Source organism: Camelina sativa, chromosome 18 (genome assembly GCF_030686135.1).
Source record: "Camelina sativa cultivar CO46 ecotype springtype chromosome 18, ASM3068613v1".
Lineage (NCBI taxonomy): Eukaryota > Viridiplantae > Streptophyta > Magnoliopsida > Brassicales > Brassicaceae > Camelina > Camelina sativa.
In genome coordinates, this window is record NC_141897.1 from 680,845 (window position 1) to 703,441 (window position 22,597).

The 22,597-nt window shown below is 31.1% G+C and overlaps 4 protein-coding genes across 34 annotated transcripts; 2 read left to right on the plus strand and 2 right to left on the minus strand.

Moving 5' to 3' along the window:
- The first annotated feature begins 1,050 nt into the window (after positions 1–1,050).
- On the plus strand, positions 1,051–3,358 carry LOC104760175 (EH domain-containing protein 2). 30 transcript variants are annotated; one of them, XR_015588084.1, is made up of 9 exons: positions 1,051–1,448; positions 1,549–1,608; positions 1,815–1,933; positions 2,065–2,133; positions 2,224–2,281; positions 2,406–2,461; positions 2,626–2,687; positions 2,785–2,837; positions 3,057–3,358. XR_015588084.1 is itself a non-coding variant. In XM_010483056.2 (9 exons), exons 3-8 carry the CDS (start codon positions 1,841–1,843, stop codon positions 2,831–2,833), a joined length of 384 nt encoding a protein of 127 aa, XP_010481358.1. In that variant the 5' UTR covers positions 1,188–1,448; positions 1,549–1,608; positions 1,815–1,840; the 3' UTR covers positions 2,834–2,837; positions 3,057–3,358. The 30 variants fall into 30 exon arrangements, 8 of the variants coding, with proteins under 8 accessions (XP_087353569.1, XP_010481358.1, XP_010481360.1 ...); XR_015588094.1 differs by having other exon boundaries at positions 1,186–1,448; positions 2,026–2,133; positions 2,789–2,837; XR_015588085.1 differs by having other exon boundaries at positions 1,188–1,448; positions 2,789–2,837.
- Positions 3,359–9,773: 6,415 nt separating this feature from the next.
- On the minus strand, positions 9,774–12,792 carry LOC104760177 (GATA transcription factor 27). 2 transcript variants are annotated; one of them, XM_010483060.3, is made up of 7 exons: positions 12,218–12,792; positions 11,158–11,845; positions 11,027–11,084; positions 10,839–10,942; positions 10,560–10,749; positions 10,354–10,474; positions 9,774–10,267 (listed from the first exon to the last, which is right to left on the minus strand). In XM_010483060.3, exons 1-7 carry the CDS (start codon positions 12,255–12,257, stop codon positions 10,047–10,049), a joined length of 1,422 nt encoding a protein of 473 aa, XP_010481362.1. In that variant the 5' UTR covers positions 12,258–12,792; the 3' UTR covers positions 9,774–10,046. The 2 variants fall into 2 exon arrangements, with proteins under 2 accessions (XP_010481362.1, XP_010481361.1); XM_010483059.3 differs by having other exon boundaries at positions 10,354–10,480; positions 12,218–12,757.
- A 4,184-nt stretch (positions 12,793–16,976) lies between these two features.
- LOC104760178 (bax inhibitor 1) lies at positions 16,977–18,985 on the minus strand. Its single transcript, XM_010483061.3, has 6 exons — positions 18,663–18,985; positions 18,054–18,197; positions 17,874–17,965; positions 17,581–17,767; positions 17,320–17,475; positions 16,977–17,230 (listed from the first exon to the last, which is right to left on the minus strand). The coding sequence occupies exons 1-6, from the start codon at positions 18,777–18,779 to the stop codon at positions 17,180–17,182; spliced, it is 747 nt and encodes a 248-aa protein (XP_010481363.1). The 5' UTR covers positions 18,780–18,985; the 3' UTR covers positions 16,977–17,179.
- An 823-nt stretch (positions 18,986–19,808) lies between these two features.
- Positions 19,809–21,301, plus strand: LOC104760179 (light-harvesting complex-like protein 3 isotype 2, chloroplastic). The gene is made up of 3 exons (XM_010483063.3): positions 19,809–20,380; positions 20,573–20,710; positions 20,802–21,301. The coding sequence occupies exons 1-3, from the start codon at positions 19,981–19,983 to the stop codon at positions 21,053–21,055; spliced, it is 792 nt and encodes a 263-aa protein (XP_010481365.1). The 5' UTR covers positions 19,809–19,980; the 3' UTR covers positions 21,056–21,301.
- Positions 21,302–22,597: the final 1,296 nt, after the last annotated feature.

Genomic DNA, 22,597 nt, shown 5'->3' on the forward strand with positions numbered 1-22,597 from the left:
AATAAAAAAAATTATCATGGTCAATGGTAATTTTTTGTTTTTGTATTTTAATTATTATTTGTTGCATCATTTTATTTTTTTGTTATTTTAATCAAACAATTTTTCTTTTCATCTAACTAACTTGGGACTTAAGTACCCAATTTCTTTTTTACAAAATTTAAAGGTCCCAATTTCTTTTTTACAAAATTTAAAGAACAAACAAAAAAAAGATTAGGAAATACCAGAAAAAAAAAAACAATGAAGTGAGCCTGTAGATAACTTTATTATAAAATCGAATTGTTTTGTTAAACTGAGAAGCTTCTTTCTCTTAACTCTCTCTTTCTTTCGGAGTGAGAAAAAGCTCTGTTTCTTTTCTTTTGTTTTTCCAATTAACATCAGGGATCTTCTGACAGTACGGTCTGTTTAAATATTTTTCATAATTTTTGTCAAAAAAATAAAGATGGAACAAATTATATATAAAAAAAGAGAATATGGATAAAAAATCTTGACAATACAAATCAATCTATTATAGTAGTATGGAATTTAATAACCTATGCTATATTAACAGTCAAACAGTTATCATATTACCAATAGCCAATAGCCAATAAAGGATGTGTAAGTTGGATAGTTTTTTTTTTCTTTTTGTGTTTGATTGTTAGTGTGATAAACATTCAGTAGAACTGTAAAAGTAACTACATATTCCTTTTATTAACAGTATGAGTTTACACTTTGAGCGCAGAACTACTTCAGGTGTTCCTTCTCCTTGCACAAGTCAAGAAGACAATAGTGTGTTAAGAACCTTCTTCTTTCATATTAATATAATTTCAAGTCTTTGTGGTGTTTGTTTGTTTGTCAGTTTGCTATTATCATACTCTTGTTCATATCATCACGTCCAGTCAAGCATTAATTAACTTACTTTGTAAGTCTTAAATTTACCCTTACTCGTTGTGGGGAGGTCGTTCCTCTCTATCTTCCAAAGTTTCACTACAAAAAAACTGTGTATTAATAGCATAATATAATAGCACTAATTTTACAACTGCTATTAAAGATGCTATCCGGATTTTCATAACTATATTATAGCATTTTAGAAATGCTAAGCCCTATAATAGCATAAGGAAAAGCTAAAATCACTTTAGTACCGCCAATATTTAGCGAAATTTTTTTTCAACCGGCCAATACTTAAGACAAAACTTTTTTGTTTTCGACATAATTATTATAAAATAAAAAAAAATAACATAAAAACAAAAACTTCAATTCGCTTGCCATCCTTTCTCTTAACTCTTTCTCTTCTCTTTCCCAAAAACCGTAGCTGCGTTTTTGCCTTGCTTCATCGCCATATCAATGGCGACATCATCAGCTTTCTCTTCACTCTCTTCTCTATTGGATCTGGCTTTGCCAAGAAGGTGAAATCGAAAAGCAGTAAAGTCGAACGTGTTGCGGCCTGATCTCCGGTTTACTTAGCCGCCGAAGTAATAATCCCTTAGCTCTTAGTTCTTTCAATCTTTAGTTTCGTAAACCCCTAATTTTTAACCGGTTTGTTTTTTTGGAAATTGGATCTATCACTTTCAGCTTGTAGTGAGAAACGACGAGGAGCCGAGCAAGTTGTTTGGTGATGTGATGATTGCAAAGGTCTGATTTTAGCATAATTTTGTTCATAGGAAGTTCAAAGTTCACAGACATGTGTACATTCGATCTTATGGAGAAAGTATTGTAAACAAATATTAGGGGTTCTGTTTTTAGAGTTCTCTGTGCACACAAGCTGTTCGACGAATTGACTGACACAGAAACCAAGAGAATTAAATCTTATTAATTTTTGTTTTGTTTGGTTTTTGTAGGGAGGTTCTGATTTCGTTTTGCTTCTATGAAAATTTCAGACAGAGACGGTCGTGTTTCCGGTAACGATGCTACAAAGTTCTTCGCCGTGTCAAAGCTTTCTCGCCAGGAACTCAAACAGGTCTATTATAACTCATACGATTAGTTTTTAAGATTTCATGAATCGATGAGACTAGTGAGAATACGAATTGGATTTTGAAGTGTGTAATCCAGGGTTGATTGAGAGAATTGGTTGCGATTTTGTATTTGAAGGTTTGGGCTGTTGCGGAATCAAAGCGACATGGATTTCTCGGTTTGGCGGAGTTCATCATTGCGATGAAGGTATGATGATTGTGTAAGATTCATTTTATCTTACGGAGTCAATTTTGAAGTCTAAAGTTCTTACCTATTTGACTGTTCTGTTGGTCTCAGCTCATCTCATTGGCACAAGAGGGACATGAAATTACTTCAGATCTTCTAAAAGGTTTTGGTAAGTGGCCAGTTACATCTTGAAATTTTATGAATATAGAGGTTCTGATGGTCTGAAGACAGTGTAGTGTTATTAGATATAGCAATTAGGTTGGATTTTTAATCAGAAATTTTTTTGGTTCTAGTTGACATGAAGACTGTGGAACTTCCATTGTTGGAAGGACTGGAAAACGTGGTATCTGTAATACTCTTTCTTACCTGATTTTGTTTCTAAGATCTTTACAAGATTTGCTTTTCTTTATCTAAGAATTTTTCTTAGTTGTTTTCCATTCTATGTTTTGTTTTATATACATTATGATATTTTTTCATTTTGTAAAAATGTTGATTTGCTGGCTAAACTTGCAGTAGTTACTCAGCCACAAGTCACGGCAAAAGCTCCCTAGTACAAATCAAAATCTATTATTAAGGTGGGATAATACTTGCTTTGTCGCCACAAATTTTCATCTTCTTGATTTTTGTTGTGTAATCTGATCTAACAAGTAATTTGCCAATTTATATGACCAGCCAGCCACAAGTAACTTCCATCTCAGATTCTTTCACAATTCTAAGTTGATAAGGTACTCTTCACTTCTAGCTCATCTTATACAATCAGCTGGATAACAACTACGTTGATTATGATATTTCAAAGGCTAATATATGGAAAGTTTTCTAGATTAGTACAATTTTAAGACTTCACAGGCATTTTTGCAATAGGTTTCAAATGGGTTTGTTTCTTTTTACTTTTTTCAATAGTGAGCTTAATTTTTCTTTGTACCTTCATCTTTTCAACTTGGCAGACCTTAAGGTATTGTGGATTGCAAGGATCAGTTCCTGATTTGAGAAGGATACAAGCAGAAGAAGCCTCACTTGGGAAACGAATGGAAGAAGCCTTTTTTGCTGGTCCATTACAGCCAAACCCATTTTTTCTTACTTGTGTAAGAGTTACTTCTTGTTGTTTTCTTGATCAGTGTTCTTTCTTTTTGTTATCTTTTGTACTTGGGGTTGTAATGAATATAATGTTTAGTAAGATGTGTTTTGTTAATGTAATACTAATTGTATGTATTTTTATAATTGTTCATATACAAGAATTAGATGTAAATCCAATTAAATAGTTATTATAAAACAAAATTCAAATATAAAAATTTATATAAATCAAACTATGTGTGATAAGAACAGCATTAATCATGTGTTATAAGAACGTCTATGAAAACATTCAATTAATGCTACAATAGAATGACTTACAATAGCACACAAAAAAGTGCTATTGTATGGGGTGATCCTATTATAGTTGGGGCAGAGATAGATAGCGTTTGATAATTCGCTATCAATGACATATAATAACATTTCTTTAGATCTAACAAAACTCATATTTGTTGTAGTGTTTCTAGAAGATTCGGCGAATAACCTCAGACTAAATCACTCTTCTCAAATCCTTGCTCCAGCTTTGCCTCTTCCCTCCACGGAGTCAGCTTGCAACAACTACAAGGTTTATAAACTCTCGTTAACAAACCTCTCTCTCATTAACAAAGACTTAATTATTGCATTAGCAAACAGTTACAACAAATTCAGAAACACTAAAAAGGTATATCACAAGAAAATCTGTAGGTTATTGTAATCTATCAGAAACGGTTATTGTAATGTATATTGTTGAAACTCAAAAGGGTTTTTGAAGGTAAAGTTGTAGATAAAGTAAGCTAAAGTTGCAGACACATTCTAAATGCTTTACAGTTTTTAAAAGTCTTGCATTTGTTCTCATCGATCAACAAAAGCTTCACTTCTTCTTTAGACAATCCATCTTTCAAAATCGCACAAGTCTTCTCCAGCAAAGTTCTAGCTTCTTTCACACCCAAATAAGTAAACAGAGAGATAATATATCGCATTGGTAAAGTCACAACAGAAGTGAAGCCACCAAACTTAAGAAGAAGAAACTAACCACCATGAAAGAGAAAAAACATGAGCAAGCTTCAAAGCAAAGACGCGTGAAGGAGAAGAGCAAACAAAACACGAAGCCGCTTGAAGAGACTTCTTGACTCTTCTCTTCACCAACATTCATAGTAATTTCAAGTTTCAAACACATAGCTTATCTCAAAAATTCATCTCAAATTCTCACATTTACAGCTTTGAAATCTTCCACAATCCCTCAAATTAAGAGACATAAAAAAACAGAATTTTGTTAACTGGAAACAAAAAGTAGAAAAAACAAAAAAAGTAGAAGAATCATAGTTAGATAGACTAAAACAATCACTGAACGCTTATGCGATCGTCGGAATTATCAAGAATAAGAATTTAGTTGAGATGCGCAGAAGATAAACAATTTTGTTAGGTTGAAATTCTGAAATCGATTGATGAAGAGAAGACAATTATGTGTTCATTGTGGCAATTTGTAAGCTGATCTGTATTATTTGTTTTAATTTAATTGGTCAATGATATTAACTGATGTGTCAATAAGAGCTTCAAAGTTGAGGCTGATATGTCATGCTATGGTGAGAAACATTATAGTTTTATTGTATTGATTTTCCATATTCTCCATTTTTTTCTTTTTTGACAGGTTTGTAGTACATTGTGTTCTGCTTTTGCTATCTTGTAGATCATTTACATATATAATTAAACCCAATTAACACCTACAATTCCAACCATGAACTTCAGAGGGCATTGTTAATTTGTTATAACACCTACTTCTTTAAATGTCTTTCGTGTGTTATTAGTTAATATGGTTCACCTATTAACAGTAAACACAATATCAATTGCTTTAGCTAGGTTTTTGTGTCACAATAGCCACAATGTTACATCCCTCTAGGACTTCACCGGTTTCAGTTTTTTAGTTATATATACTGACTATTTCTTCTTCATTGACTTCTCTTGATTCTTTAAAAAAAATATTGATTCTTGCTCAAGAAACGAGAAAGAGAACTGGAAGTTGAAACCATATTTTACTTTGGTTCTGGTTTACTCTGTAATTTATCTATATGTATAAGAAAAAAAAATATTAATTTAATATGAATTATGGTTTTGGGATTGCTGACCAAATTTTTTTTTAACTAAATTAGATTAAAAAAAAGGTAAAATTTGGGGAAAAGTCAAATAAAAGCATGAACTATTTTAAAATGGTGAAAAAACATGAATTTTGTTGGTGATGAAGTAAATTATCTAATTGTTATTGATTTTCCAAATAAATCATGAATTTTTGGTGACTTTACCAAATAATGCACGATGTTAATGGATTTTGTTATTAAGTCGTTAGTCTGATGAGGATCAATGTTTCTATGTGTGAAATTCTTATTATCTGTTGTAAACAAACAAAACATACCAAATATATATATATATATATATATATATATATATGTCGTAATAGAACAAAATTGAAGAAATGGTGGTGTTTTAATTTGACAAAATTATTTTGGTTTAATGAGAGAAAATGACACAATTTATTTGTTTTATATCAAGGTGAAGAAATGGTGAATATTTATAATCTTTTTTCTTCTAGGATTAATGATTGTATAATTTCCATAATTTTGGTATTATATTAATTACGTGAGTATGTTTTTTGTAATTATCTTTTAATAATTTTTACTTTAATATTGATTTGAATTATCCTTTCACAGTTTTAAAAATTAACAAAATTACAGAATTTTTGTTCATATACGTAGGTTGTGTTATATTTTTCTTATTATCTTTTACATTTTTAATTGTTTAAAACAAATTTTATGTATATGTACGTATTAGATATATAGAAACTATGTACTTAGATAAAGAATTCATTGCTTTATTTCTGTACTAGATAAGGGCACACACGATGTACAGGTATAAAAATTGTTAAAAAACAAAATCCTAAACCTTAAATAATTTTTTGAAAATATATAAAAAAAAAATATTTCCTAAAGTAAATATATAAATAATTTAAGTTAGAGAATATTTGTATTTACCTTCATACATTTATTTACATTTATAAATTTTTAACTATTATTATTGTCAAATTTCAAAAACGTTTCACAACTTATTTACAAAATATTTTACATTCAACAAATTCATCAAAGCAACATTTAATAAGTAACCACATATAAATTTACTCTATGTTTTACCATTAAAAATATGTTTTTACACCCAAAATTATTTTATTGTTAAAGTATGCTCTTTATCACCACCTATAAAATGTCTTCTAAACAAATTAAACAAATTTTATGTTGTTTTACTTTCAGTTTGGCATAATTATAGTTCTTATAATTACTAAAATTGTTTTGTGACATAATTTCTTTAACCATGAAATTTTTTTTACTCCAAAGATATTTTGGATGAACAATTGGTGAAAATTATCTACTCGATTACAATGATTTTATGACTAACCCAATAAAAGTTGAGAAATTGAGAAAAGTTAATATAATAATAAAAATAAAAATTTGAAAATTATAATCAGGATATATATATATATATAAGTCTTAGATAACTAGATATACAAAATAGAAACTTTATATACAATCCAAAACATGACATATGTCATAATCACGTTAAGGATCAACAACCAATTTACTCTTCAGAATTATCCAATTGTACTTAACTAACTTAAAGCTAAGACCTCGTCTCAAATATTCTCGAATCACAAATTCTCAACTTATTTTTACCTGAATCAAAAATGATCATATATATTTCTATATACCTGGTTTAAACGGTTTTGCGAACCTAATTCGATAGAAAACCACATAAATCCGGTTTGAAACCAATATTATAATGGTATACTGTTCCGAATTCCCAAATTTGAAACCGCTTCTCAATTATTCGATCAAGCAGCTCTTGTTTCAATACCAGAATCATCAACATTATTCAGAAAAGACAACTTTAAATTTTGACCAAAAACATCAACCACCGACTTATCTTCCAAATTTATAATGCTACTAACTATAGAATCATTTTTGTAACCTCCATCAGTGTCTCCATCCTCGATTAAATTAGTGGGTTTATATACTTCAATTTCTTTTTTTGTATCAGATAGCTTCCATTGAAAAACCCGCACGAATCAAAAACCCACACAATAGATCGACAAAATTATATAAGAAAAAAAAATCAAAGATCAAAGCTTTTGATAGAAACATGTAATGTTATGTAGATATAATGTTATTTTCTTCATTAGCTGTCTTATTATGTTTCAAAAATAATAATTATTTTGACATAACTTCTGTTATTCTTTTTAAATTTGTTATTCACTATTTATTTATTAATAAGCTAATAATATACATGATTAGTGAATTACTTGTTTATTTATACATGTCAAAATCTTATCGAGAAAACACGTATTATATAAGTAATGTACAATGGAAAATAGATTAGTTTTGTTAACTTTCTTTTTTGATTTAATTTTTTTTAGATATAAACATGTAAATTTTATTTAGATTTGATGTTTTTTCCTTAATTATCTGTTTTAAAAAATAATTTTTTTGACATGTGTCAACATCTCATCAGTATACTTGACAAGTGTCATGATCATGTTAATGAATAATTTGAAAACCCTATTTTAAATATTTTTAAGATAATAAAAAAAATAGTTCAAACTTCAATTCAAGCTTTTTTTTCCGAAGACTGCCAATCAGTTTTTCATGATTTTCATTTTCTTCGTGTTCTTCGCATGTGCCTTCACAAATCTTGTTGCAGTACTGAGTGTCCGAAATTGGTTAACCATAAAGACATAAAATTTATTTTTTTATTTTTTTGTGCAAACAATAACATAAAATTTTATGTGTTAGGTTATATAGTATAATTATACGACCAAATATGGATGACGCACATAGTATATTTATTTTACCATGTAGTGGTTGAGAATCTTTTGTAACAGTGAAACTTTGATATGGATGATACATAGTATATTTATCTTAGTTGTTTTTTTTAAATATAATAAGATTACAATTATCTTACGCTTTTTTTACAAAGCTTTAAAACTGTGATTTTTTATCGTTAAAATTGACATGTGTTACGATCAGATGAGTTACTAATTTTGATATTTAATCGTTAAAATTGACACGTGTCATGATCAGGTGAATTTTTAACTTTGATCTCTAATCGTTAAAACTAACAAGTGTCACAATCTGGTGACTTACTAACTTTGAGAACCAAGGTTTATATAATAAGATTTGGGTATCAAAATGCTACTAAATATTTTCTCATCCTACACAAAAGAGACATACTTGGGTTCATCCATAGGGGTGAACCTCTTCATTCACCCTCTTATAAAATAAGGAAATAAAATTTGTATACATTATTATAAAATTAAAAACTTAAATCATTTGTTTATAAACCCAAACCGACATATAATTTCATTCTAATTGTAAAATCTAAATCTTAACCATCTCATTTGTAAACCCAAACCGACATATAATTTTGTTCTAATTGTAAAATCTTAACTTTAACCATCTCATTTGTAAACTCAAACCGATATATAATTTTGTTTTAATTGTAAAATCTAAACCCTACCCACCTCATTTGTAAACCCAAACCAACATATAATTTTGTTCTAATTCTAAAATCTAAATTCTAACCACCTCATTTGTAAACCCAAACCAACATATAGTTTTGTTTTAATTGTAAAATTGAAACCATAATTCTCATTTATAAACTCAAACCGATATATAACCTCATTTAATTGTAAAATCTAAAGCAAACCAATATTTAATTTTCCTTAAATAAAAGTATACAGAATTTGTTTCCTTAATTTGTTTTGCTTTTTAATTTAATTATGATTTATTTTTTAAATAAAATATTAGATAAAATATTCGGATTGGTTGAGAGAGGAGGGGGTAAATACAAAGGTTAACCCCTAGCGGTGAACCTAAGTATTTATCTACACAAAATAAAGCACAAATTTAAACTTTAAAGAGAAAAAAGAACAATTCTTAGGTTCACTCCTAAGATGAACACTTTTGTTCACTTCTTCTTATTTTATCCAATGATAATTTGATATGTTACAGTACATTTAATAAACTATTTATTCATTTCCTTATAAAATAAGGAAACAAAATATGTATATATTATTATAAGATTAAAAACTCAAACCGCTCTTTTATAAACCCAAACCGATATATAATTTCATTTTAATTGTAAAATCTAAACCCTAACCATTTCATTTGTAAACCCAAAACGACATATAATTTCATTCTAATTGTAAAATCTAAACCCTAACCATCTCATTTGTAAACCCAAACCGACATATAATTTCATTTTAATTGTAAAATCTAAACCCTAACCATTTCATTTGTAAACTCAAACCGACATATAATTTCATTCTAATTGTAAAAGCTAAACCCTAACCATTTCATTTGTAAACCCAAACCGACATATAATTTTGTTCTAATTATAAAATCTAAACCCTAACTATCTCATTTATAAACTCAAACCGACACATAATTTTGTTGTGATTGTAAAATCTAAACCAAACCAAGCCAATACTTAACTTTCCTAAATCTAAACCAAGTCAATACTTAACAAAGGGGTTCACCTTATGAGTGAACTAAGTATTTTTTGAGAAAAAAAGGTAAAAGAAATCGAAAGTTTCTTGTTCTTAGAGTTTAGTAAGAACAATAAGACATATGTATCAACATATACATATAAGACCATTAGACAGAGTCCTTACATAAAAATCCTTCCTTTTCTATCTGCAAATTGCAATTTCTAGTGCAGAAAAATCTCAAATGGCCAAAGAGCTTAAAGAGCAAAAGTGTTTTCCCTTCAAGAGAGAGAGAGATCATGTAAAGTCTTAGTGTTTGTTCTGAGAAACACCAATGAGTTTGAGAAACTTTTATCTTCTTTCATATCATGTGAAGAAGCTCTGCTTGAGGGAATGATCCATTCGACGGCACATCAAGAAGAAGATCTTGATCAGAAATATCATTATCTTCATAGCTAAACACTAGAGATCCACCACAGCTCATAGGGTTAAAGGAAGAGACACTATTCTCTAAAATCTCTTCTGTTTTGATGTGGTTTGATCTAATCTTCATCACTTGGCTTCTCATCACAACCCTTGTCTCTGAAGGATACAAAACCTCAATATAATCAGAAACAGACAGATATTATCGCAGAAACTTATGGATTGACTCAAGAATCTTAATTGACCTGAGAAGTTTTGGTTTAAGCTTTCACAAGGTCTTTCAATGGTTACAAGACTATTATTATTTGATGGACTCAGGTTTGAGACCCTTGATGGTGTAGTGACAGAGTCTTCAATCTCTTTTCTCTGTTCCTGAAGCAAAGAGATTAAGTGAACAAAGTCCAAAAGTATAGAAACTATTTGTTTCAAGAAAAGAGTATATGTTGAAAACCTTGAGCATGTAATAGCTTTCCAACAAATGGGATTTGTTAGGATCGGATAAAGCAAGCTTTGCAAGAGTCTTGATGTCTTCAAGTTTTGATCCCGATGAAGAAGATGTCTCAAAAACACCATCTGCTACAAGTTGTTGAAACAAGGAGAAGTTCTCTTTGAATTGAGAACTCTCAAACATGCTTCTGAGGCTGGTAAAGGAGAAAACAGGGAAGTATAAGAAGAACTCGAATAAGCCACTGAAATTTGTAAATACTGAAGTTTCATTGAGTTAAATTACCTATCAGGACGATCAACAGAGTCAACTTGAGGAAGTAATTTCATTAGTTTTTTCTGTTCTTCCTCAGTGAATTTTTCTATGAACTCATTGAAGTTGAAAACATCCTGCAGGGATATGTTCCCAAGTCAACTTAAGGCAATCAATTGATTTTTGAAGAAACACAGTTGTTGGTATGCAAATGAAGTTACCTTTAAATCTATGCTACAGAGTAGTAAACTATGTCTTCCTAAGACTTGAGACTTGCTCCTGCAACAAAAAAGGGTCATCAGAATCTCCAAAAGCAATCTTCGATCTTTATTGTCTTCCACAAGTTATTTACCTCTTCAGTAACTCCTGCTTTATAGCTTTGCCACCAAACTTAGCAGAATGAACTGATGAGGACTTGCTGCTCTCAACTAAGAATGAGCTAGCTTCAGATTCCTCTTCTCGAGCACCCGAGCTGTGAGGATCTCTCATAAGAACACTCCCATGTCCTAACAACATTGGTGTTTCATTCTCAAAAAGTAAATCACATTCTGAAGAACCAGAGAGACAAGAAGACTGCTGTTCTTGTAGAATGGTATAAAGATCCTTTGTGAGTTTTTCAACAGAAGAAGCAGCCTTTGGACGGCCCACACCTGTCCTCCTCTTACAAGGAAACGTCGTTTCCCACGCATTAGATTGTGCACAGCTCTCAGAGTTTGATACAACCGATCCTGAACTCGATCTATTGCTAGCATCTTCGTCCAGAGCCTTCCTCTTGAAACCGGTACTGAATTCCAAGTTTGCTCTTTTAACTGTGAAATTTTCTTGATATGTCTTTCTCTTGGGAATCTTTTTGTTCAAAGACATTCCTTTAATCATCACCCTTTGATGAGCTCTACGATCCTCAATCTCTATCTCATCACCTTCAGCACGAGAATGAAGAGGTGTGTAGTTCACTAATGTTCCCTTAGTTCTCCACCTAGAACCACACGCATTGCACAACACCGGCTTCTCTGGTGGCCCGTTTCGCCATAGAGGTGTGCCTGTTTACAAATATGTTCCCAATGATCAAACACTCAATAGTAGGAACAACAAGAACAATGAATGATACTTTCAAGACCAAACAATCAATCTTAATACGTGCTTAACATCATAATATATTGAGTCTCAGACACAATCTATGAGTTCACTGTTCATTTGATAAACAATTCAAAGCTCAATAAGAGTGATCAAAAGCAACAAAGGACCCTACATAGAACGTGGTCTTGTGATCATAATAAACACAGACACAAACCAAACCAAATCATTTTAAAATGCTCAATCTTGTTCATGTCTCCAAAGTAACGTTTGCATTATCACACAGTTCTTGAATAGTCAAAGAAATCAAATCGAGAATTGAAGAAACAAGAACTCACTTGTAACTCCACAGTGATAGCAAGGCCCTTGCTTACCCATCCCTTTTTATTTTCACTTTTTTTCAAAAAATTATACAATTTCAGAGAATTTGTGAAATTGAGTTTTAAGGTTGTTTACTAATTTCAGCTATACAAAGACTGGGTTTTGGGAAGCTTATCTACGAAGAAAAAAAAACCCAGAAGAAAAAAAAGAAGAGTTTTATGTTTGCAGAAGAAAGCCAAAATAAAAACCCAGAAAACAAAACACAAAAAGTGTTTTAAAAAAAAAAAAAAAACCTCAACCAAGAAAATGAAAAAACAAGAACAGCCCAGAAAATATTCAAAAAATCCGAAATCAAGAAGAAGGTTTTTTTATTTATGGGTTTTTTTTTTTTTTTTGCTTTGAGCCTTTGAGCTTAATCAGTCTAATGCAAAGAAAAAACAGGTTCCAATAGAAAAGAGAAGAGACTTATTGAGAGAGGAATCTAACAAATGGCTGTGAAAAAGGGAAAGAGAGAGAAAGTGTGGTTTATAAGAGAGGGTGTGATTTGTTTTTTGCATTTTTTTGTGTTTAATGTGAAAAAATGGCTTTTTAAATTATTTAATTTGGTCTGTAATTTGTATATAATGAGAAAGGTAATGTTTAAGCTTCTTCTCCTGGCTTAGCTTTTTTTCATCTAATGTTTTACAGATTTTTTTCTAATTACTTGGTTACCTTAAATGATTTTTTCCCCATCTGGTTAATGTAGTAATTAAAAATACTATATATATATATATATAATAAGTTAACTAATATTAGCTGATTTATATTAATTGTGTTTCTTCCATGTGTCCAAAAACCTCTGTGAAAATGCTATGAAAATAATATATATTTCCATATTGTTATTTTAATTAAATATTAAGTGAGATATAAATCTTTCAATAATTTAAGAGAGAAACATCTCTAATGGTTAGAAAGTGAGGGGCTGGAGGAATATCATTTGCTTGTGCCTTATGGTCCCTTCCTGTTGACTATAGACTTTTTCCCTTCTTGTTTTTTTTTTTTTGTTTTTTTTTTAATTTCTTTATTTCCATATATATTCCAAAAGAAGATTAACTCATTTTTAATTGTGACAATAACAATCATGAGAGAACAACAAATGTAGATTAAAAAGAATAGAAATGTTTACCTTTCTCTAAAAATATTTGTATTGTATTACAGGTGTATGTTTTTGCAACAATATATTAAAAGTAAACTTGGAGTTTTCTGTTAATTTCCAATTACAGGACAATCCCATTTCTTTGTTTTACATTAGGTGTGTATGTTGTTATGTAATGAGTATGACATGGACTTTTTTAGTAAATAAGCCAAGATGGAAAAGAAAGTATCAAAATTAGTTTTTTTCACTTTTTAAAGTTTCAATATTAAATAGTTGATGTAGTGAATAATTGATATTGTCTTTTTAATAAAGATAAGACTAGGTTAATAAGATTAGGTGTAACTTGTTCGAAAGTATGCAATGGCATGACGTTTGGTAAAATTAATAAATTAATAATATCAAAGAAAAGAAAAACAAAATTAAATGGTTTGTGAAGTCACCGGCCGTAATGACGACGACGACGATGATCATGGACACAACTCTTTTTCTCTTCTGCACCGTTTGTTCTGTGTAATGATGGGTCCCACCATTTGTGGTTTTGTGAATGTGATTAGTGAACTAATTTTATTTTTTTGGGGGTACATTTCTCGGTGTCTACGCGTATTTTAATATTCCAAATCTCTCTTTTTTTAACTATATGATTTTTTTTTTCTTATTAAAATATAATGCAATCATCAATGACCAAGATCCACATAATTTTGAGGTTTGGTGAAATTGTAGCATGTTACTCACGATCGATGAGATGTATCTAACCAAAAAAAAATAGGTTTTTTTTTATTATTTCCAGGAAAAAAGCAAATTGTAGGAAACTCTGATTATTGTTACGTAACTCCAAATATAATGTGGAGTCTCAATCAAATAATAGTACTTTTTGGCAAGAGACATATGAAAACAATATGTAATTACAATGTTAAATAGTTTTTAAAATCGTAGTATTTAACGTTAGACGTCAATACATAGGATCATCTTATTAATGATTAAAAAAAAGAAAGTGTTACTAGTTAAAACTTTGTTAGAAAAGTTGTTATCAGCAAATGATAAAAGAAATACCAAATAACCGGGGGAAAATATTAAAATGTAATTTGATTGATTTCACATTTAGATTATTTTTTTATATCAAGGATTTCTTTAGATAGATGTATATACTAATATATAACACATCATTTCATATATATATATATATATAAAAATCTATATTGAAAAAATAAATATATACTAGATAGTGACCCACGCTGTACAGCATGGGGAAATATTTACGTAAATTTAGATTTATTTGTAACAAAATACTAGTAGAAATTTTCTTTATTTTATATATTTTATAGAATTATATATTTAATTACATTATTTCATACTCCGATTTTGACTCCTAGTTGGTGCTACTACTTTAGTTTGGGTGCAGTATCAAATTCGTTAATTATAAATTCGGTAAAGTCTAAAAAACCCTAACAAAACATGTATTGACCCGTGATATGGTATTACAAATTGACGTGATCGTGTTTAGAGTTCTTAATATACCAAATTTACAATAGTGATTGGTGTTAATATTGTTACCATAGCAATTATTGGTATAACATGTTAATATATATTAACTTTATATGTTGAAATTATAATTAGATTATGTATATGTATATTGTCAACATTATACACTTAGTACTGTTTATGTAATGAATATTGTGTATAAAAAAAAAAATTTTAGCCAATTAAATAGTTTGTTATTATTTCCTAAGATTTCTGAAAAAATAAATTGATTCTGTTAAATAATTTCATTAAATAATTTTAAAAATTCGTAGATGTATTTTGTAAACAAATATAGACTTTTTTTTGTTAGTTATTATATTAATTAAAATGTAATAGCATTTTTTGTAATATACCCATCAAAGCTGATTAAAGTTCTAACAACATTGCTTAAATAAATATATAGAGATATTTTTAAAATATAAGCAATGTTGTATCTTAGTTTTAAAATATATCTATCATTATTAAATGATTTATATATGCAAATATTTAATTTTAGTTTTATAAATAAAATTAAGTTTTATAATTGTTTTAAATATTTTTTTATTGTTTCTTAAGATTTCTGAAACAATAAATAAAACCTGTCAAAATAATTTTATCAAATAATTTTGAAAATATCGTTTTATTATTTTATAAACCAATATAAGTTTGTAGTTATTAAATTAAATATAACGTAATGGCATTTTTTTTAATATGCAACATGATAGTAGGGTTAAATTATAATAACATTGCTTAAATAAGTATACAGTGAATTTAAAAACCAAATGCTTACAGAAATAACGTATATATACAAACAAAACAACGTTATACACAATATACAAATCACATGATTAAATTGTCCAAAACGTGTTGTAATTTGCTATGCTCATCTGAAGAAAAAAAATAGTCACACTTCAGCCATACAACTTCTATGCTTACTATATAATGCAATGTTGTAATTACAGGGCAAAAAGGAATATAAAATGGTGTAAACCTCGTGAGAGTAAATTGGACTGCCTGCTAGCTTTTACGAAAATTTTGGTGAAATAATGTGATGATGATAGAATCGGACGGTGGAGATGAGGCGACGTGACTAATGGTAATGGATGGGATAAGGTTAACAATAACAAAAGGTAATGCACGAGTAGTAGTAGTGCTTAAATAAAAACAAAGTACACTATATCATATGATATGAGAGATGATCTGCTTATAATTCGTACAATCATGCTAAATAAAACACACAACCACTACATCACAAAATGACAACTATTAGATAAAATGTTCATCTTAAAATAATAGTTACCAAATTCTTTCTTCTTTCTACTTTCTACGGACAATTGTTTACCAAGAAAAAGAAAACTCTCCAACTAGAGTTTTTGGTATTTCATTTACTTGAAAACTCTCCAACTAGAGTGATTCTGGTGGTATCACTTGTTATCTATCATTGGTGATTAGACTCGTTCCATTCATCTTGTGTAACCCTCTAATTGAAAAAGACAGATTCTCGTTTGAACCATACCATGATACTGGCCACCATAAAACATATGAAGAATCAGGTTCCATAAAATTGTCACTTCTCCTACTTGTGATTCTTAGCTTACTGCGGATTAAGAAGCCAAAATAAAGGTGCAATACGCCTAAATATCTAAAGACTAAGAAAAGCTTGAGAGATGAAAAGAACAAAACCAAGTTTAGGCCATCTACAATGTGAAGGTAGTATTTATGCAAATTCTTTAAGTGGAGAAATATGTGTTGTCACCAAAAGAGATACTGACTAGTGAAAACACCAGAGTGACATAACAACTCAACCATGCAATCAAGTCACCATAATGCTTTCAGCCAGGTATTGAACACTCACTCTAGTTACTTTCATTGCCACCACTTTCAGTTTCACTATGATCTTCATCTGCCAAGTTGTCCAACCACAGACACATGATGCTCGTATCACATTTCTTAACCTATCGTGAAAACACCAAAGTGACATAACTCGACCATAATGCTTTCAGGTACAGTTTTAGATTCTCGTATGAACCGGACTAAACAAATTGAGAATCAGGTTCATGATTTTCCGATTTTCCTAAATAGTTTCATTAAAAGCTTACGATATATGAAAGAGAATAAAACCAAGTTAGAAACCACTTCGGCCATTTACAGTCTTAAGTAAACATTTATAAGGAAGAAAAACAAACAAATCCTTTCAAGTGGAGAAACATGTATTGTCACAAAAAGAGTGTTCTGACAAGTAAAACACCATAACGGCTTAACATGATGACTATGTAAAGCCCCATTACAATGCTTTTCAGGTACTAACCACTCGCTCTATTTACTTTCATTGCTGCCGTTTTCAGTCTTAGTATCTCCTTTTCTTCTTCTTCTCTTCTTTATCCGCTGAGTTCTTCAACTGCATTAAATAAACAAAAAAAACCTATCAATGGACGTTTACTAACAGATAAATGCCATTCTTTTATATCAGACGACATATGAACTTACCATTATGATGAGAATCCGAACAAATACAGCTACAAAGTCGGTGAAGAGGGTCAATGAATGTTTCACGTAGTCCATGTCACCAAGATGTGCCTTCTCTATGATCTCTTGTGTATCCACCACCATGTATCCCACAAAGATCAAGAGCCCAAAGTATAGCTGCGCCAAGAGAAAATCACAACAAGTGTGAGATGTCTGAGAAAGTAAGATACCTCTAAACAAAAAGAACAAATTTTTCTAAAAGGGAGATGATGCTTGGTTTACCTCAAACTTGAAAATAGAAGCAGAGCCACCGAAGATTGAAGAGGCAAACTGAAGCCACATAAGCATGGACAAGCCAGATGAAAGCAGTCCTCCAAGGTAGAGATACTCCCTGCGTCTTGCTAGCATTGCTGCAGCAGAGAAACAGACAAACGCTATCGCAGTTCCAACAAAGGCAGTGATGAGGATGCTGGATAAACCAAAAGAAAGACATAAATGTCAGTGCATAAGCCTCACAGATAATTAACATGAACAGTTAGCATCCAAATACCCAATATCAACAACAATAAAAGTACCTTGGGTCAACATCAATTGCCACTTTGATCAAGGGCCCAACAGAAGCACCTTCAAGAACAGCAGAAACAAAGAGAAGAGATAGCCTCTTTTGCTGCATATTATAAAGAAACAACAATGTCAGGACACTGAAACGTCTTCAACACAATTCGAGACACAACCAACAAATTTAGTCCACTTACTTGTTCATAAGGAGGACATGAAAGCAGCCAAATCATAGTTCCAACACATCCAATAGTAGTAAGAAGACCACCAATATTCAAGAGCACATGGAGGTAAGCTCCAAAGGCAGACGCAACGAGAGCACAGCATAATGTCAAATAAACCTACAAATTCAACCACAAATGTAACACCAGATGAGCAACATTACACACGTAACAAATGTGAGTATACAAAATCAAATCCCCTCTAGGAAATGCGTATGAATCACGAGAATCGAGCAATGAACAAAACGACCTTGGATCAGAGTATAATCACTAGTGAGTATAATAATAAACCTAAACACTCCAGAGAATCATGCACAACAGATTCATGGAAAGACGCAATTAGAAACCCTAGAAATCTATGGAAAGACGGAATTAGAAACCCTAGAAATCTATGGAAAGCACCAACCGCAACGATTCGTTCAAATCCTAGAAATTGGGATGTAATCGCGATAGCCAGACCGATCAATTGAACGAGAACGAAACGAATCTCAAAACTCAATCGTGTAACAAACTAACTAACAATAGTCTCTAATCAAACAAAACCACCGATTGAATCGTATCGGCGCGGCGACGGAGAAAACTTACCCGCTTGAGATGATTCTGAACGGAGGGAGAAATCTGACGGAAGTTTTTAAGTGAATCATAGCTCCAGCTTCTGCTACCTGGTTGAGGAGATTCGAAGAAGGACGAGAACGCATCCATTGGTTTTTTTTCTTTTTCTTTTGACTATAGAGAGAAATCGAAATCGATAATGAAAATTACTACAGAAAACTCGATAATGTGATTTATAGGGCTAATGATTGGGACAGAACTTGACAATAATACCCTTGATATTTTTATGTAAATTACTCCCTCGCAACACGTGTAAGGGAAATAAACATGGGAAAGGGCAGTTCTGGAAAGTTCCTGAAACGTTGAGACCGTCGTCGTCCCATTAAAAAAAGAGTTGAGACTTTGCCGCGAAGCAAATGAAATATCTAAAAATCGTCATCAACCAATGAGAGTCGTCCACATAGGATTATTCTTGGAATTACATATTCTAAAATCTTGTAGCGTTATGATTTAATGTCAGAAAATTTCTAGGCGTTAAACAAATTAGCAAAGAATTTTAGCCGTTAGGTCAAGAGTTTAACAAAAACAAAAAAAATAGTGTTTATGGCTTAGGAATCATTCTATTTCTATTTTTTTTAAATTACTAAAAGATTCCAGATCTAGATACGTATATCTCCTCACGTCAGAAATCATAACATTTTATATGGTTTCTTTTCCAAAAGTTATTCCTTAAATCGACAACCTCTAATTTTTGTCATAGACTTTACCAATTGAGCTATCGACGCTTGTTTTATTTCAATTTTATGATAAAATGTTTTTGGATAATAACTTATAATTTATAGAAATGACAAATTGAAAATCTCCTAATCTATTTACATATCTGTTTACTTACAAAGACTTTTCTTTGTCTTTTGTCTATTATTATTACTTGTATAAAAAAAATATTAAAGACTGACTGTAGAAAATAAAATAAAAACTAGTATTAAAGAAAAAAAGACCAAGGACATTTTTAATTTGTCTAGTCATTTCGTAAACCACGCGTCGATATAGACGGAGAGAGTGTGGTTTTAAGTCGGTTTTGAATTCTAGTTCTATTTGGGCCGAGCGCTAAATGTAAAAGCCCATTCAATAGTCTCGTTTTCGATGATAAAAATAAACATCACGTAGTTTCCTTAACCTGAAAAAAAAAAAACAAAAACAAAAACGACATACATTCCAAGTTTCTAACGATGATCACATCTCTTTCACTTCACTTCAAAGCTTCATTTCAAACCACACATTCAAAAACGAACTCTGAAAACAAAAAAAAAACTTCAGAGCAGAGGAGAGAGAAGAGAAGAGAGAGAGATCTATGTCTATATCCATGGCGTTGTTCTCTCCACCAATCTCATCATCACTTCAAAACCCTAACCTCATCCCCAAGATCCCATCCTCTCTCCTCTTCTCCTCCACCAAACGTTTCTCTCTCGTCTCCGTCGTCCCTCGTGCTTCCTCCGACAATGGTACGACTTCACCTGTTTCCGCCACCGTCGCGGAGATTCCGAAACCTGAGGCTGTGGCTGTAGAGGAAGCTCCCGTGAAACCTCCGGTTGAAAGCTCCTCCGCTTCTGAAAACGACGCCGTCGAGACTGACCCGAGCACAACGACGACTGTGATCAAATTCGAGAATGCGAAGTGGGTTAATGGAACTTGGGATCTGAAACAGTTCGAGAAAGATGGCAAAACAGATTGGGACTCTGTAATCGTTTCTGGTTAGATCCTCCTAACAACTTGAATCTAATGCTTCACCTTTTGTTACGAATTTAGATAGAATTTGGAATGAGCAAAAAAAACATGATCTTTGTTAATGCTCTGTTACTAGGAAAGGCTCTGCTTTGGTTTGTAAGATATAGTGTATGAGAAGATGAGTGATTTATTGTGGTTGATTATGTATTTATTTGTAGAGGCAAAGAGGAGAAAATGGCTTGAAGATAACCCGGAAACAACTAGTAACGACGAGCCTGTACTCTTTGATACTTCGATTATTCCATGGTGGGCATGGATGAAGAGATACCATCTACCTGAAGCTGAGCTACTCAATGGTGATTTCCAAAACACTTAGGAGTTAGACATTTGCAACATCAAGTGGTTTTATTTAATGTTTTTTTTTTTGTTTTCTTGGTGGTGGTGTAGGTCGTGCTGCGATGATAGGGTTCTTTATGGCTTACTTTGTTGATAGCCTTACCGGAGTAGGACTTGTTGATCAAATGGGGAACTTCTTTTGCAAAACACTCTTGTTTGTGTCTGTAGCTGGAGTTCTGTTCATCCGAAAGAACGAAGATTTTGACAAACTCAAGGATCTGTTCGATGAGACAACGTTATATGACAAGCAATGGCAAGCTGCATGGAAAGAGCCTGATTCAACGACAGTGTCTTCAAAGAAGTGAGCAAGCCCCGTTCTTACATCTTTTGTTTTCCGCTTTCGAAAATCTGTGAATCAGTTAAAGTCTCTCTCTACTGAACTACTGATCTTCCTCAGATTTGTAATCTTTCTGCTTTAAAAAATCTCTCTGAAGTAGTCCACAAAGAAAAATGTATCGAAAATTTAGGAAAAGGTCTTTGACTTTGTAAAGCAGACCTATTCCGTTTTAACTATTTGATAAGTTGATCAATGGGAGATTTTTTTTAATGCTTTCTAGTTTCTACTGTTAATAACATCATCAATTCATAGCGTTTTCAGTTGGATGTTTGTGAAGAACTGTCATCAAGCATTAATTGTTGTGAGTTATAGACAAGTCATGCATTATCAAGCTTTAACCTTGGAAAATCAGATTTATCATAGTTATGATCTTCAGCGAAATTATACTTCATTATTTAAAATCAACTACAATTATAGACACGTTCATAGAATTTGGGTTTCATTGTGTGAACGTCCTCTTAAGACATTATTGCTCTGCTCTTATTACCGCAACTACTTTGACTCGGTTTCATGTACATTGTACATAAGGACCATTTAGCTTCAACTGTTGTCACTTGTCACTTGTCAGGACCATCATCGTCCATCGGCCCAACTTATTAGAAACCTTTGGAAAATATATTTTTGGTCCTTCGGTAAAACAGAATTATTTATTTCTTTTTTTTATTAAAAAAAGAAATTGAACAGATTTTTTTCTCTAGAGAAGAAAACAAATATTAATATTCTTTTAGGTATAAATATCAAAAGTTATAGTGTGAAAATTTTGAAATAAAATTAGATATAAACACCATATATAATCTCTATTTTTTTTGGTCCATATTAGTTTTTTTTTCTTCTTTTTTTCACTTTTTAAACAAAATTTTCATATGTCAACTCTTTTGGCATACCCGACTTGACCTATCTCCCTCAACATTATTTGTTTACTGTATTCATAATTAGGAACGTCCTCCTCATAACTCATATATTCATGATATATGTGACTTGCACGTGCAAAAAGGGTTATTGCGTTGTTTAGGGATATCTCATATCGTTCCTATTACAAAACCAGTTGTAAGATTTTTGGGAACTATACAAAATAAACAATATTTTTCAAAATCATAAAATTTATTTCTAAAGCTTAATATTAAAATTTAGGAAATCAAAATTCTTGAAACAAATTAACAATAATGCAACAAAAAATTGAACAATAACTTTATTATGTGTTTATCTCTTATTACTCTAATATTGGTTTCTACTTCTACAAAACTACATATCTTTTTGTATAAACAATAGTATTATATATATATATATCTACCAATTAGATGTTGCACTGCATCCACGTGTAAAGATTATGTATCGTCGATTCCTTGTTGTTGGAAAATCTAACACAAATTAGCTTGGATTGGAATGAAGAAAAAATACGACCATTCCATTTAGTATTCTAAATCCACAATATATAAAGTACTTATAAATCATGCATGTTTCAAATTTATATAACATGCATGATTTGACTATGTCTTATGGATATATTATA

Excerpts from the sequence above, each read along its gene's own strand:
- LOC104760179 (XM_010483063.3), top strand. The coding sequence starts at position 19,981 with ATGTCTATATCCATGGCGTTGTTCTCTCCACCAATCTCATCATCACTT. Across the intron at positions 20,381-20,572 it reads GGACTCTGTAATCGTTTCTG|AGGCAAAGAGGAGAAAATGG; the intron begins GTTAGATCCTCC and ends ATTTATTTGTAG. Across the intron at positions 20,711-20,801 it reads TGAAGCTGAGCTACTCAATG|GTCGTGCTGCGATGATAGGG; the intron begins GTGATTTCCAAA and ends GTGGTGGTGTAG.
- LOC104760177 (XM_010483059.3), bottom strand. The coding sequence starts at position 12,257 with ATGGGTAAGCAAGGGCCTTGCTATCACTGTGGAGTTACAA. Across the intron at positions 11,846-12,217 it reads CTATCACTGTGGAGTTACAA|GCACACCTCTATGGCGAAAC; the intron begins GTGAGTTCTTGT and ends ATTTGTAAACAG. Across the intron at positions 10,268-10,353 it reads CTTAAACCAAAACTTCTCAG|AGACAAGGGTTGTGATGAGA; the intron begins GTCAATTAAGAT and ends TGTATCCTTCAG.
- LOC104760178 (XM_010483061.3), bottom strand. The coding sequence starts at position 18,779 with ATGGATGCGTTCTCGTCCTTCTTCGAATCTCCTCAACCAGGTAGCAGA. Across the intron at positions 17,966-18,053 it reads CATGTCCTCCTTATGAACAA|CAAAAGAGGCTATCTCTTCT; the intron begins GTAAGTGGACTA and ends TATAATATGCAG. Across the intron at positions 17,476-17,580 it reads CTTCTATTTTCAAGTTTGAG|CTATACTTTGGGCTCTTGAT; the intron begins GTAAACCAAGCA and ends CTCTTGGCGCAG.
- LOC104760175 (XM_010483056.2), top strand. The coding sequence starts at position 1,841 with ATGAAAATTTCAGACAGAGACGGTCGTGTTTCCGGTAACGATGCTACA. Across the intron at positions 2,134-2,223 it reads AGTTCATCATTGCGATGAAG|CTCATCTCATTGGCACAAGA; the intron begins GTATGATGATTG and ends TGTTGGTCTCAG. Across the intron at positions 2,688-2,784 it reads AATCAAAATCTATTATTAAG|CCAGCCACAAGTAACTTCCA; the intron begins GTGGGATAATAC and ends TTATATGACCAG.